Here is a 15,787-nt window from a genome sequence, read left to right as displayed (position 1 = left end):
AGACCACAAACAGAGCCAGTGTTTGTCTTCTTATTACAACAGGGATTGCAACATCTCAACTGTATTATTTTACAATTTCTTTGGTGTTACATAGGTATCTCTGCAGGTCAGTCAAAAACGTGTGAGGGAGGAAGGGAGGAAGGGAGGAAGGAAGAAAGGAGCGAAGGAGAGAGGGAGGGAGGGAGGGAGAGGGAAGGAAGGAAGGAAGGAAGGAGGGAGGGAAGGAAGAGTGAAGGAAGGAGGGGGGGAGGGAAGGAGGGAGGGAGGGAGGTTGGTTCGACCCCCCAGGAGGAGCTTCGCGGCGGAGTGGAAATGACCTCACTCCCGGGACAGCGCCGGGATCCAGTCAGCGCTGGAGCACCGGCGGCCAGTGCGGGCGCGCCTTGCGAGCAGCCAATGGCAGGGGCGGCGCCGCTTGTTGTCGCCCCGTGAGGCGGCTGCGCCCTGGGCTCGGTGCCGCCGCCGCCGCCGCCGCCGCAGAAGGGACCCGGGAGGCTCCAGGCCCCGGTACCCGCTCGCCTCTCGCCGGCCCCGCAGCCCCCGCGGAGGGCGGGGAGATGCAGCCCCCGGGCGCTCAGCAGCCGCCGCTCTACGCGCCCAGCAGCGGGGACTTCACCTTCGTCTCCTCGGCGGACGCCGAAGGTGAGCGCGGGGGCCGGGCAGGGCCGCGCTCGCTGTCCCGAGGCAAGGGCTCGGCCGGGCCCCGGGGGGAACGAGCCGTTCCCGGGCCGCAGAGACGGGAGGGGCCTTCCCTGCCCTCCGTCCCGCCGCCCCCGCGGTTGGTGTCGTGGCTGGGGGCGGAGCGGGGTGGCCGAGGTGGCCGCTGCCCTGGGGCCGCTGCCCTGGGGCCGCGTCACGGGAGCAGCAGCAGCGTGGCAAAGGCGGCCGTGGCGCTCCGCTTCCAGCTGCTCTGGAAGCCGGAGCCGAGAGCGTCCCGGCTACGTGACATAACCGTGGCCACTGTCACTGCCCGCTCCTCTGGCTCCCGAGTTGCTAAAAGCCCGCTTTGTTGTCTTAGCGAAGCTTGTGTCGTATGTTCACGTTTGCTGTAATGTGCCAAAGTGACTGCGCCGTGTCTCATTGCGGCACTGTCATGAAGGAGAAAAGGAGGCCGTGTGTGTAATTTAGGTGGTGAAGTGTGGCCTGCTGCCAAACTGCTGCACAAACAGCAGTGGCATGCCAGCATGCCGTGAAGATGTGCCTTCAGACTTCAAAACCGAACGTACAGGAGTCAACATCGTGCAAACTTACTTTGTTGGAGAATGATTATTTGGTCACTCACCATTTAAATAACAAGGATTCTACTTTCATGTATGTATTTACTCACTCTTAAAATTGTGACTCAGGAATCGTATAAGTCCTTACTCATGTGTCCCACCCTGGAAAGAAATTGCTGAAGTGGAGAAATTACTGTGAAATACCTGTTCTTTAGTGAATTTACAGTCATTTTGAAAAGAAATACAAGCCAACTGTATTGTTGTAGCTGTGGGGGTTTTTGTTGCTGAGGGTTTTTTTTGCTAGTTGATTTTCCATTGTTTTGGTTCTTTTCTTCACTTTGGCCTGAAAAAGAATCCATGTACCTCTGAGCAGAAGCTCTCTGCTTCTTCTCTGGAAGTATTTGTTTGGCAATGCTGAACCCAATCTAGTAAAGCCACCTTTCTGGTAGGTTGTGTTGTGTAGCCGGTGTAGCCCGGTCACACTTGGCTCTGTGTTTTTTATGGACACAAGCAAGATGTGATCTCCTGTTCAAGTGTAGTCCTGTCCTCAAAGTGCTGGATAGACCTACCCTAGCAAATGAAAAACATAAGCAAAATTAGGCATCTTGATAATTTAAAATGCATTTTACATGTTTCCCAAATCTCAATCTATATGAAAAAATAAAAATTAGTTGTACTGTTTCCTCATCTTATTTCTGTGGGAGCTGTATGGAAGAAAATTGGAGAGATGTTGACAACTAGGTCACCAGACAGAGTAGCAAGAGCCCTCTGTTTGGGGTTTTGCCTCTTGTACTGCTTTTTCAAAATTAAGAGTCAAGACTGTTTTGAAAGCTGGTTATCTACAATGCTTTGTTGAAATGAGGCATCTGAGACACTTTGGGTTTGCTTCTGTTGTGTTCAGCCTGAGACAGTAGCAATGAAGGCACCCAGACTCTCACTAGGAACCATCAGTGTCAGCCATTCTTGGCGGATTTTCCAGTTGCCCTGTAGTTAAAAATCCCATTCAAAGCAGCCTGCAGAAGAGGAGGTGACCAATCCCTTTTCCCCTAGGTTTCTGCAGCTTTTGTCTTGCAAAACAGACTTAAGATCATGTTAATAGATTTATATTTATATAATAATTCAAAAGTGTGGTTGCAGGTATTCATCGACTGCTAAAAGGAATCTTGGTAAATACAACTTGTGTAGGAGTTTCCATGCCTTGGGATGGATTCATGGTCCCTGAGAAAGGAGAAATACATGGCTGGTTGGACTGCTGTACTGGCTTCTTTTGACAGCTGCATTTATGCAGAGTAGCACTCCTTGCAAAAAAGTGTTATCTTGTAGCAGAAACAAATAATAACATTTTATATATATATATATAAATTAGGACTATATATATATATATATATATATATAAAATATTGTCTTAATAACATTAGGGTTCCCCAATCAAGACAAAACTTCTGAGGCTTCAGCTTGATTAAGGCATTAAGATTTTTCTTTTTTCCTCCCTCTGTAAACAGCAGAGGAAGACTTTGCTTGAGTCTGGTGAGAATGGTGTATGCATGCTGGGACTGGGAAGAGCAAAGAGAAATTCCTGCTTTAACTTACAGTGATCCTTACCAGGGTCCTGTGCAGATGGTGTTCCAAGAATCAAAGGAGTGGATCAGTAACTCTCACGATTATGAAATAGTTGAAAAGCATTTGTGGAGAAGCTTGAACCTGAGTGGCCTAGCAAGCTGGTCTGGGACTAAGAATTCTGTTGAGTTAATTGTGATACTGAATGATCAATGAACACCTGAGACATGTTGGCTGAAGACATTGAGATTCTGTTACTGTACAAATTTTGTTTTTATAACACTGTAATATTTCCAAAGTGAATGTTGCAAATGTAATCTAAAATGTGGCCTGATGTGCCTCTGTGAGTGTTTCAGAAGTACTTGCTGTAGTTAGGTGTTCTGGGAAATTTGTGCTGAGGAACCTTAATGTGTGAGAAACACACAATGATGATAAAGCAGAAGATATTTTCTTTACCTGTCAATATAGTAAGCTTGTACAAAATATTTACACATTTCTGTTTGGATTTTTCCTTCTTAGCAGATAATGGAAATCCATTATTTACTAAAGGAATAATAATTACTCCCTTCTTATCTTTTTCTTTCATCAAGTTGCCAAATTTATTTTCCTATACTATTTTTTATTTTCCATCTATATATAACTGAATAAAATGAGAAAAAAATTTAATATCTATTGGCAGTTTTGCCAAAACCAACCAGAATATAGAGAAATTGCTCTTTGTTTTGCTTAGTACTGTGATAGAAAAAGATCGTAGTAAATCAAAGTGAAGGTGTATCACTTCTTATTTTTTTTTGTTGAGAGCCTAAGAATCTCTAATATCATTCTTGCTCTAACATTTTCAGCTGCGTTGAAGGCAGGCTACAAATTAAAACATCTTCAAATGTTTTACTTTTATGAAAAATAAAAGCAGAGAGTGGTTTTGGCTGAAACAATGCCACTATTAAAAAATGGGTGCCAAAAGAGGTAGAGTCAGAAAAAAAATAGGAATAATCCACAATAGCATGGTGAGACTCTTATTAGTGTCTTCCTTTTGTGCCTTTAAACACTTAATGATAAAGCACAGATGGAAGCCTTTCTGTTGTGCCACAACACTGTGTCATAAAACAAGAGTCCCATCTAAAAGCTAAAACCTGGTATTTGAGACCTAACCCAACATTGTTACTATTGCAATAAAACCACCATTACACTTTCAAATTATGTATCTGTGGAAGTGTGACTTTATTTTATAACTTTGACTGGTTTATGGTCATGACCAACACATGTAGTTCATATGTTGTTTATCTTCCAGTACTTTTAAAATCAAATGGCTTTTGGAAAGACATAAAAAAGTCTATATTTTTCTCCCTTTTTCTTTAGATCTTAGTGGTTCCATAGCAACTCCAGATGTTAAGCTGAATCTTGGAGGAGAATTCATCAAAGAATCTACTGCAACTACATTCCTAAGACAGAGAGGATATGGCTGGCTTCTGGAAGTGGAAGATGATGACCCAGAAGATAACAAGCCACTCTTGTATGTTTTAATTATTTCTGAGTATCTATCTTTATTAGCTGTATAGGGAAAAGAAGCAGCTTGTATTTTCTGACCATCCCACAGCCTTGTGCTGTGACTAGAATTCTGTTTGACAAATTACTTGACTAATGAGTGTTTTCTGGTGCAAGAATGAAAATATTGTTTCTCATTATGGATTTTAATCTCCGTAAGTATAAAGCCTATAGGGCTTTTCTGCTTTTAACTGTTGATCTTGTAATGATTTTTTAAAAAGAGACTGTATTCTTTGTATCTTTTGCATTCATGTTTCTGGATATTGTGAAAGAATCAAAGACTTAGACAACCCCGTGGGAAGACTCCTGTTAAGTAAATCTCAGTCGGTTCTGTCAGTTATTCTGAAGCAAAAGCATTGTGAATCATGGTTGTTACAGTAGGGATGTTAGAACCAAGGTAGCACAAACCTTATAATCTTTGATGCTGCCTTTTGCTATAGAGCTAGATTAAAAGGGTATTGGTGCTGAAGGACAATAATGTCCTTAAATCTGGTAGTCTCGCATCCATTGTTCTGTTCATAGAAACCTGGCTGGCTGAAGAAAGTTTGTATCGTAAGGTTATTACATTGAGTCAGGCAGCCTGGTCCTTGTTCTGCACCTAAGCAACTTCATTCTCACTGTCTCAGTGTTTTCCTGTGAATTAAACATAATGATCCTTTAGAAAATTGGAGTGAGACAGAGAGTACTCTGTAGGGCTCAGATAAGAGTGTTGGGAGACAACAGATGTCTGGAGAGCTTAATAATGACAGTGCTCCTTGAGAACTGGCTTAAATTAAAGTGTGAAGAATTAGGTCCTTGTGTGAATGTCTGTTTTGTGAACCTCTAACTTTTAATTAAGAAACAAACTTGTGTAGGTTACAACATAGGAATTCTGACTTGAGTGTAATTTTGTTGTTTTTATTATTCCCAAAAACGTGTCATGATGAATTCTTACAATCTGAATACTATTAAGGATTGAAAGAACAGCAGTCTGCTAAGGGAAGTTCACCAGCGCAGGGCTACAGTGCAAATGTTTTTTGAGATGCCTATGCCATCTCTTGGGTTCAATAGGCAGGTAGTGAGAGACAATTTTGTTCAATAAAGTGCAATTAATTTTTTTACTTTCTCATTGGGCAGCCTTACTCCAGACACATTTCATCACTTTCAGGTGAGGTAGCTGTCAGTTTCATGCAAAAGACAATTCACATGAGAAGCTGTCAGAAGACCTAGACAATGAGAAATAATTATTTCCTTGTAGCAAATATTTCTGTTACACAGTCTGCAAGGTATAGGTCTGCTACATCCTTTTTAGATAAATGGTGGCAAATAGATGCTTCTAGTCTGTTCCTTAGATTCAGGGATGGTTAAAGAATAATTATTGTTACTTAGTCACCAGTTAGTAATACCACTTATAAAGTAGCTTTAGTAATCCAAAAATTGCCTTGAGAGACTGAATTAACAGTATTTAATTTATTTTTTTTAAACAGAATTTGTGGTGAATTACATCTTTGCATTTTTTTTCTCACATCATCTTTTCTGAAGAAAAAGCCAAAAAAAAAAGCCTTGGACAAAACCTTCATAAATGGACTTAGGATATAATTCTACATTTTTTTTCCACTGTGTTCTTAAATGCAGAGCAGTATATCTGCTGGAAGTCTCTTGCAACTCTTCAGAGTTTCTCTGTCATGACTGAGGTTCTGCCCATAAAGAAGTGGAATTGCCCATTACTTGGGAAGTGTGATTCCTTCCCCATTGGCTAGTACGGTCAGGGCAGCATGTACCAGCTAAGAGTCCAGGGCAGAAGAGTCGTCTGGCCAATTTGTATCTGCTTGCTGAGAGTTTGTAACAGGAAGCAGAGATGGCAAGGAGAGGAGGGCAAGATCTGTTGATACATGTTGCAGCTAGTTCAAGTGACTTCTATTTATTTTACCCTTAGTGGACACAAGCCAGAAATTAAACAATAGGCATCAACTGGTCTGTTGACTACTACTGTTCTTGAAGGAAGCTAAATTCCATTTTCTTTTTAAAAATTTATTTTACGTGATATATTTGGAATGGTTTAAGATTAGTGAATGTAATGGTGTTCTTTCTTGCATAATTTGAAATAAAATATTTTCATAATAAGTGTGCTCATGGCAAAGTGCTTGGCATAGGAATATACAGACATTCTTTATGTGTGCTTGTCTTTGACTTGTAGTTACAATGACACAAATGTGTCACATGTCTTAATGTGTCCGAAAAAAATCCCTCCTATCTTAATGCAGACTCTCAGGGTATCACAGAATCATAGAATGGTTTGGGTTGGAAGCGACCTTAAAGATCATCCAGTTCCACCTCCCTGTCTTGGGCAGAGGCACCTTTCACCAGTCCAGGTTGCTCAGAGCCCCATCCAGCCTGGTCTGCGTATGCTGTGTATGTTTTCTGTTGTCAGTTATGTAATTTGGTTTTGAGTAATTAAATAAATCTGTGTCCCACCAGTTACTGAATGCAGCATGAAGTTAGGGTGTTGCTTTACTGTGGATAAACTGTTCCTTTGCTAGTCGTGGTTTCAGAAAGCCTTGTCACTGACAGGAGACTTGCTCTGTAAATCTACTGTTTGCCCCTGTACTTATTTTTTTAGTTTTATTTCATTACTGTAGTGTATAGTAATGCTCACTTTCTTTACAATTTCAGGGAAGAACTTGACATTGATCTGAAGGATATTTACTACAAAATTCGATGTGTGTTGATGCCTATGCCATCTCTTGGGTTCAATAGGCAGGTAGTGAGAGACAATCCAGACTTTTGGGGTCCTCTGGCAGTTGTCCTCTTCTTCTCAATGATTTCATTATATGGACAATTTAAGGTAGGTATACATCTTCTGCCTAAAAAGAAATCTGAACTAAATTTGGGGATGTGATTGCTAAGCAATTTGCATTCTTACGTAGGTAGAAAGTCTTTTTTTCACATACTAATGTGGGGCATTTCAAGTGCTGTTTCTCAAGTTATATGTAGAAAGACAGCAGTTAGGAATGTATTAAATAGCCCACGGGTAAGTTAATCATGATGAAATGTCAGGTTTGTTTTTATACAGTAAAACAAAGGAACAATGTGGTTTCTAGAGGAACCAGATTGATACTAATGGGTTTATAGTCATATTAGTGAATCTTCCAATTTTAATTGTGACCTTTTGTTAACTTGCTTTTTATTACTGAGAAATATTAGCGAAAAGCGTTTCTTTGGATGGCATGAATTCTAATTTCCTGACAAATAAAGCTGCTTATTTAATTCATGGTATATGGCTGCTGTTATCTGGTGTATTTAATCTTCATTAGTGATGTTTGCTATTTTGCCATCCCTGCTCAGTTACAATCAAATAACTTTCCTCTGGTCAATAGACTTTTCCATAATTCCTTTTGAACTCTAGGGTGAATAGCTACTCAGGGGTATTGTGCATATGTAATTGTCATAAACACTGTTAGCTTTTTTCTTTATGTTCTGATTAAAATAAAGAAGTGTTATCATTTATAGTAACAATTTGTATGTAAGCCTAGGTGCTCCTGCATTGGAAATCTTTATGACTAAATGTGTGGTTGCAGTTGTTATAAATGTGACCAAGTATAGCAATAAGCTGTATGTAAACCAGCAGAATGTGCTTATGCAAGGATTCTTGTGAATGGTGGGATAAAATCATTCCCTTTGGGACCTCTGGCTTCCATATGGCATACCAAATGCTGACTAAGAATTCACTCTCAGTATCTTGTCTCTATGAGGCTTGAAGTGAATAGACTAAACCACTTTATTGTTCAAGTCTTCTGGGTGCACCACTCACCTGTTTCCTTGGCAAAGCAAGGACCATTCCTTGACCTTGTGACAGATGAACCACCTCCTGCAGTTTGTGTACCTCCTGTACAGGAGCACTGGGTCTAATGTTCCTTAGGAGCAATGGGTTTACCATATGGATGTAGGAGTGCTGTGTATGTATGAGGAGGAAAAGATAGCAGCCAGCAACAGGATGAGTGACAGCAGCTGGACTAGATGAACCCAAAGGTGGGCTCTAAGCTGGAGAGAGATGAGCACTTCTGCTCCAAGACTTTAAATTGGTCCTCCTCTTAGTGGAGGAAAACAGGAAGTAAAAAGAGGCTATGTGCTATTTTCACAAATAGAATAAAGCCACTTAGGCTGTATTTAGTGCTGCTGTGATTTTTATCTGTTTTTTCCTATTTCATTCTTCTGGAAATGTTGAACTTTTAATTAGGCAAAGTATTGAACTGAGTACTGACTTAAAAAATTAAGTTCAGTCATTGTATGTTTGGAAATACAAAGACTGGATGTAGACTGTTGTTTCCTTCTAAAAAGTTGTTTCAGAAAAGAGAGCTTTACTTCTAGTCCTCCCAGTGGCTCAACACCAAAACCAGCTAAGTTAATTTGAAGGATCTTTTAAGCCAGAGAATGATTTTTAGGATTTCTTCTGTAGTTTAAGAGCAGAACTATGAAAGAAGCAAGAAAAAATAACTTCTGACTTGGTCCCAGGAATATGAAGCTCTTTATTAAGTTATCATCATCATCAAGTTCCAATGAGAATTAAAGTCCTATGTTTTCTGAGCATTCTCAGTTTGAGTAAAGGATAAAGTGGCATCTTTAAAAGTGAAAGAAGGAGAATTCTGACTCCTTGTATTGGTTCAGCTGACTTTTGAAAACTGTCTGAGCCCATATTTTGTAATAGGTGGGATATGAAGACATTTAGGGTAGTTTTAACTCAACTTCCTATTCCTCTTACAATACTTACAGAATAAATTGGACTTGCATTCCATGTACACCAAATTTACCAATAATGTGATTCTGTAAATGTAACTTCTGAACTTCATTTGCTAATTACTCTGTGATACTAAACACTGTTCTTGCTACAATTCAGAATTCAGTTTTGCGTAATAAAATCCCTGACTGCAGTGAAAGCGATTATGGAAATGCATTTTCCTTTTTCACAATGACAATTACTCATATAAATGACTTGTTCTTTATCTCTCAAGGTTGTTTCTTGGATTATAACTATTTGGATATTTGGATCCTTGACAATTTTTTTACTAGCCAGAGTTCTTGGAGGAGAAGTAAGTACTTGTATGTGAAAAGGATGTACAGGGAGGTAATGTAAAGTCTCTTGATGATGTTTTTCAGCAGTATTTGGGTTTTCATAGTGCTTGTTTCTGGATCTTCTAGCCAGCTAAGAATGGATGCAGGTGCTAAGAGTAAAGTCAACATTTCAGGTTTTCAGTCTCCAAAATGAAGTCTAAAATCAACTAATCTCTTGGTGCAGTGGATGGTGTGCTTGCTTCCAGATAAACAGTCTGGAAATTTGTGCTGTGAATCCCAGGAATTCTAGCATCTTCCTGTGATCCAGAACTGAAGTCCATTCTTGAGGGAGAAATGCTTTCAAGTTTTTGGTCACTGGACTAAATGGAAACTTTTTTTTTTTTTTTTCCCTAATGGGAGGCTAACAGCAGTTGGATGTCCTTGTGTGTAAAGCACCTGCCAGTGTTTGTTTTCATCCCTGGCCTGATGCAGTTCAAACCATCAAAGTATGAAAGCCAGGGCATGTTTCTCAACTGCAAAGCCAACTGGAGTTGGAGTTGTCGCCTGCATCCCTTCTTCCAGCTGCTTGCACCAGCAGGGTTGGAATAGTGCTTGAGCTGTTTACAAATTGACTTATTAAGCAATTCAGGTAAAAACAACAAAAAATTACTTAGAGCAAGGCCCACAGCCTCAGTGGAACAGTCAGGAGGATAGAACTTCCTAAAATGGATCTGCAGCATAAAATGCATTGAACTGTGTTGTGAAGAGCTAAATATTCAGTGATGCTTTATTTTTTTATACTTCTACTATGGATATTGCATTAATGATGCACTAGTATTACAGAGGTCCTATGTTGTTTAATTTTTTAAATAATTTTCCTTTTAATCATAATTGCTAGTCTTTTTTTGTGAATGCTGTTTCGAAAGAAAAATTATTTTATAAACGTGATTACATGGTATTTCTGCATTTCAACACAATCCAGAGGCCCTTAAATCAATCTGGTTTGTGGTCAAAAATGGGAAATTATCAGATGTATAAACTGGAGAAAAAGTATAGATTTGCAGATCTTGTCATGAAGTGTCATTATCCACAAGAAAATATTGATAAGATGCCACTACTTTTCCTGTTAAATCCAAGAAGCCTAGCTGTGCACAGGATCATTTCAGACCATAGTAGGGAAAAACCAGACATTTCCTTCTGGAGCTAAAAGTAGTTATGGAAGTACTTGGAAAAACTCTGTTCTAGATAGTCTCAATAAATTGAAGCTGGAAATTAGAATTCTGTGCCCTACAGGGATCAAGTTTTAATTCTTCTGCTGACACCAAAAACATTCATGTGCTTTATGTATTTATTTATGTATAATGGATATAAGTATGTTAATGCAGAAAATTATGTCTTTGCTGCTTTTGACAACCAGGACTACAGCTGGTCCTTGAGAGATCTGTTGAAGTTTTATGCTCCTGGGTATCATATGTAAATGCTTCCTTTGAAAGTGATAATTTACAGGTTTTTTGGAACCAAAAAAAAAAAAAAAAAAAGATAACGTATTTCTAATTTTAGGGTTTAGCATACAAAACCAATTTTTATACTAGCAAGCCTCCTTTAGCTGAAATTTCATGAGTATAACACATAATAATTATTGATAGTGTTAGAATAAGAACAAATTTTATTTGGTGACAGAGATTGAGTACTGCAAAGCTTATTTTTATGTGCTTGAAAATTTCAGGTTGCTTATGGCCAAGTTCTGGGTGTAATAGGATATTCCCTACTTCCCCTCATTGTCATAGCACCTGTACTTTTGGTGGTTGGATCATTTGAAGTTGTTTCTACCCGTAATAAAAGTAAGTTCTTATCATTTATTGAGAATTTAGTTATTTTCAAGTCACTTTCTTAACACTTCAAGTAATTTCCTCAGGAAAACATAATGATGTGTCAAAAATTTCAGAACTACAAAGTGAGCTCTGTGATCCTTTTGGTTAGCATGGTGGAAAGTGAATGAAGTTTTAAATGCTCCATTTGAGTACTTGGAAATATACAGTGCTGTTGCTATAACAACACCTGTTGTTACTAGAGTAGCTTGTATTTAAGTATTTTGCTGTGCTCTAATAGCTGCATTACAAAAAAGATGGGATTCTCATTTTGAGAAGAGAATGCATAATTAAACCTCAGAATGAAGAGTCTGAAAATAAGCTCTCCCTTCCCCCATAATCCCGATTATTTTTAGTCACTGCAGCATGAATACGACGTTAGTCATTGTTCTGAGACCTCCACATAGTGGTAGCAGTACAAAGCTCTCCATACCCTTTGCAGAGAAGGTAAGGATTGTTCTGATTTAGAGGGGGGAATGTAAGGCACAAAGAATAACCTGCCTTATACCACCTGCTGCTGGACACCTTTTATGGAACCAGAAACATTCCCTCAATGATCCCAGAACAACATAACACTCTTGAACGCTTCCAGTACTTCTTAAAACCCTTTAAGGTAGCCTGTGAAGTTACTGCTGAGCCTGGGAAGGTTAACTGATAAAATTCTGTTACGAGCAAAGCTGTACACTTTCTGGAGGTTTGTTCTGTTGATTTCATTATTTATGTCCCTTTAGCTTGCTGGCAAACAGTATAATTTAAGTACAACTAGAGTTATGATAAGTAACAAAATTGCTTTATTTGAGATTTGATAGTCTGTGATTACCGATAAATAATAGTCAGAATGTAAATCATTAACTTGCCAGTTAACTAATAAATAACTGCAAAATAAATATACGTTCATGAAACCTCTGTTACTTGATTACTACTAACAGCCTTATGTTAACTTCAGGGTGAATCTCTGCAAGGTTCTTATCTTTGCACCACTAGCATGAAAATGCATTACAAGCCCCACATGACCAAAATTTCTTGGGCTGTGACAAGCACTACTTCTGTAACTGGCTCTGTGTTGTGCTGAGAGAAGTGATTTTTACAGTGGTATTTGGAGAGACTTTCTTGTGGTGACAGCTAAGACTGTTCATCTTCTTTTTCAGTTGTTTGGAGTCTTCTGGGCTGCATACAGTGCTGCATCATTACTAGTGGGAGAAGAATTCAAGACCAAGAAACCCCTCCTAATTTATCCAATCTTTTTATTATACATTTATTTTCTGTCCTTGTATACTGGGGTGTGAGCTAGTGTAAGATGTGGCCAGAAACCATATTTCAGTCACTTGCAGACTGATAATGTGTCAGATTAAGAAGGCTGGAGATAATACCAGTGACTGTTTTGTATGCAGTTGTCGAGATGTTTTAAGATGGAAGAGCATATTTGTGTATATTATTTAATGAAGCAATTGTAGCTATATAGATTTGTATCAAAGTTCTAGGTTTGTTTAAGACTCTTCAGATTTTAATGAACAAAATAAAAGAACCTTGTGTTTTATAACAAAGCGTAGCAAAACTGCAGCTCAATACCTGTGCCAAAAGCACTGGGACCAGATTACTATATTCAAGAATTAAAAATGAAAAGTTAACTGTTAACAATCTCAAAGTGCAATTTTTCCTTTAAGCTTAAACACAGCTGGCTTTTTTTGGCACAGCAAATTCTGTAGATAATATATATTTATGAAACAGTCCTGATTGTTCACAGAATAGTCTGTATAATCAAGACAAAAAGATACTACTTTTAATTTAGTGCCTCAATTACTGTGATTTGGCTGTTGAGTTTTTATAAATTCCAATTTGTTTTCAAAACATGTATATACTGTGTATTTTGTATCTATGGCTTGTGTGTACCGTAAATACTCCTTGGTTAAGGATGTATATTGGGTTTTTAAAAATTGAAGATACAAGTATTTGAAGTTTTCATTTACTGTCTCTGACCAAAGGAGCAAGATACTTACCGTGTGACATAATTAATTAAAGTGCATATTTAGAGAATCAAATTATTTTACTTAAAAGTATAAATTTACAGAGAAATGGGTGAACACCTTTCTCAACTCTAGTGCTGGCCTAATGTTGGAGGAAAAAAAGATGATCTATCAAATTTGTGTGATCTTTAAACAATGTTATTTTATGATGACGAAATAAAAATATTGCTTCCCTAATTATGTTTTACAACATCTTGCTCTGTTTTGCTTTTAATAGCATGGTATTTGACATGCTTCTTTTTTTTTTTTTTTTTTTTTTTTTGCCAATACAATTAATCCCTTGTAAAGAGAAATAAAGATTTAGAAGGCCAGATTCTCCCTCCACTAAACAAGAAACAAGGCAGAGTTACAGCCTTAGTAACAGTTAGAGTCTTGCTAATTTTGACTCTCCAAGGATTATGTAATAATGTGATGACATGTTAAATATTTCCTGTGTACTGTGTTGATTGCTTATATAATGGTCCTTATGGTAATATTTCTTCACAAGGGAAGTCCACTGAAGTTCACTTTGTATGGTACTAATGTAGGCATTTGCAATCTTCAGGATTTAGTATCAACAAATAACTCTGAAGGTTTGGGGTTTTTTTTCTGGCAACAAAAAAAACCATTTCCCATTCTCCCCCCCCACCCCCACCCTTTTTTTTAATGCTACAAATAAGAATCAGCCATGACAAGATAATAGCAAGGGCTGTCTTGGATCCCTGATGGACATATTTCCATATCAGAACTGTAGTTTTTCAGCTTTTTAGACGGTAACTATCCAGGCTGGTAACTGATTTTTACCAGTCATTACCGATGCAAAATACATAATTAAATTCCAGCTCTCCCACAAACCTTTGGCTTACTCAGTCTGCTTTCCTGGCTGATTCTTGTGTTGGCTTTAAACAGAACCACTTGAAGTTAGTGCTGGACATAAATTGTAGTGTAATACTTGAGCTTGTAATATATAAAAAGAGAAGAATTGGTAGAGTGATTGACTTTTCACCTGATTTTTGATTTCTGAATAAGTTGTGATGGAATTAATGCAAACTTGTCCTAATTATATTACAAGCTCAATTAGCTCAATTAGCAGCAGCTAATTTCTTATCTACAAGTGTTTTGAGAGCATTCATACCACATTCTAAAGTAAAAAAAAAAAAAAGGAAGTTACAGTGTATTTAAAAAAAAAGCATATTAGCTTTGGAATCTTGCATGATAATCTGGTTTTACCTCCTTTTTCATTACTTATATTTCTTTTTTTAACAGGAATATCCAACTGTTATTATAAGACTGCACCCAGCCCCTGTGAATGCATTTAACTTCTGTCCCCACAAAGGTGAAGGACAAGAACACATTTAGGTTACTAGGCTGTCAGACAGCTTTAAGCTTAGTTCCTCTTTGATAGTTGTTCATGAGGTGTTCTGTGCATCTCAACTGACTATGAAAAAGGATGCAAGAATGTTCTATTGAATCTCAAAGTACCACCCTTTCCAGTAATGTTCTGTGAAATTTATGGTTGGAATTTTAACTGTTCCCTTCCACAGACTTGGCACATGTGTAATATGCAATGTAGGTAATGCACTTAACATAGTACATATTTTGTACCAAATTGCAGATTTGCACCTTTTAATCTTAGTATCTTTAGGGTCACTTTTTGCATATATTGTGCAAGAAACATATAAACAGCTCTCAAATTATTCTGATAGTTTGTAATAACTTTGCATTCAACAAACTCATATTTTTAGATGAGGTATGTGTGTAAATACGAGATGTATTTTATAAAAATTTTGAATTAAACTTGTTTACAGAATCTATGAAGCTCATTTATATTTACTGACTTAATACTGAATAATTAATATTGATGAATTAGGACACATCCATGTTCCTGTGCATGCCCCCAATATATTGATGCTATATACCAATAGCTTTGAGGCTATAAATAAGTTTTTGTGATAATCAACATACTACTTCGGTCTGTCAAAACTGGAAACTTAGAGCACGTCCATCTAGCAAAAAAAATTGCCTTTCTAAGATGCAACACCTCATTTTGGGGTGGTGACATGGGTATCACACTTTGGTGAGACATGCATTTTGAATGATCTCCAGAGAAGAGCTACACATGTACATCTTGTTTCCTCTCCTACCCATCCAACAAACTGCTGTTTATCAGAAAAATTATACTTACTTGAAAAGTTGATGAAATCAATTGTTGAGACAACATACATCTTGAGGTCTGCTGTAATTTTATCATTATCCTTACTGATGTTTAATGTTTTGCTTGAAGTACTGCAGCAAGCTTAAAAGCCGCTCATTTTATTCTCAGGACAATTTTGATTAGCCTTGGTGGCACACCCATATGGGTTTGGTTTGGTTTCCTTATTTTTTCTTCACGTACTGTATTTCTTTAAAAATTTCCCTGCTAGAACAGCCTGTTCTAGTTGGGGTCCTTTTAATAAAAATATTCCGTAGAAAACTCTGTATTTGAAAATTAGCTTTAAGACCGTCAGTAGCCTAAAAGCTTTGTGTGACATGTCACTTCGGTTAAATAAAGCCTATGGCAGATAAAGTAACG

At 38.2% G+C, this 15,787-nt stretch overlaps 1 protein-coding gene across 1 annotated transcript; it reads left to right on the top strand.

The window, feature by feature from the left end:
- Positions 1–363: 363 nt before the first annotated feature.
- On the top strand, positions 364–15,029 carry YIPF4 (Yip1 domain family member 4). The gene is made up of 5 exons (XM_050972604.1): positions 364–642; positions 4,131–4,284; positions 6,969–7,140; positions 9,305–9,382; positions 11,071–15,029. Exons 1-5 carry the CDS (start codon positions 558–560, stop codon positions 11,236–11,238), a joined length of 657 nt encoding a protein of 218 aa, XP_050828561.1. The 5' UTR covers positions 364–557; the 3' UTR covers positions 11,239–15,029.
- Positions 15,030–15,787: the final 758 nt, after the last annotated feature.

The sequence above is a fragment of the Serinus canaria genome, chromosome 3 (genome assembly GCF_022539315.1).
Source record: "Serinus canaria isolate serCan28SL12 chromosome 3, serCan2020, whole genome shotgun sequence".
Taxonomy (NCBI): domain Eukaryota; kingdom Metazoa; phylum Chordata; class Aves; order Passeriformes; family Fringillidae; genus Serinus; species Serinus canaria.
The sequence above is the reverse complement of the archived record's forward strand: the minus strand, read 5'-3'. Positions and strand labels throughout refer to the sequence as shown.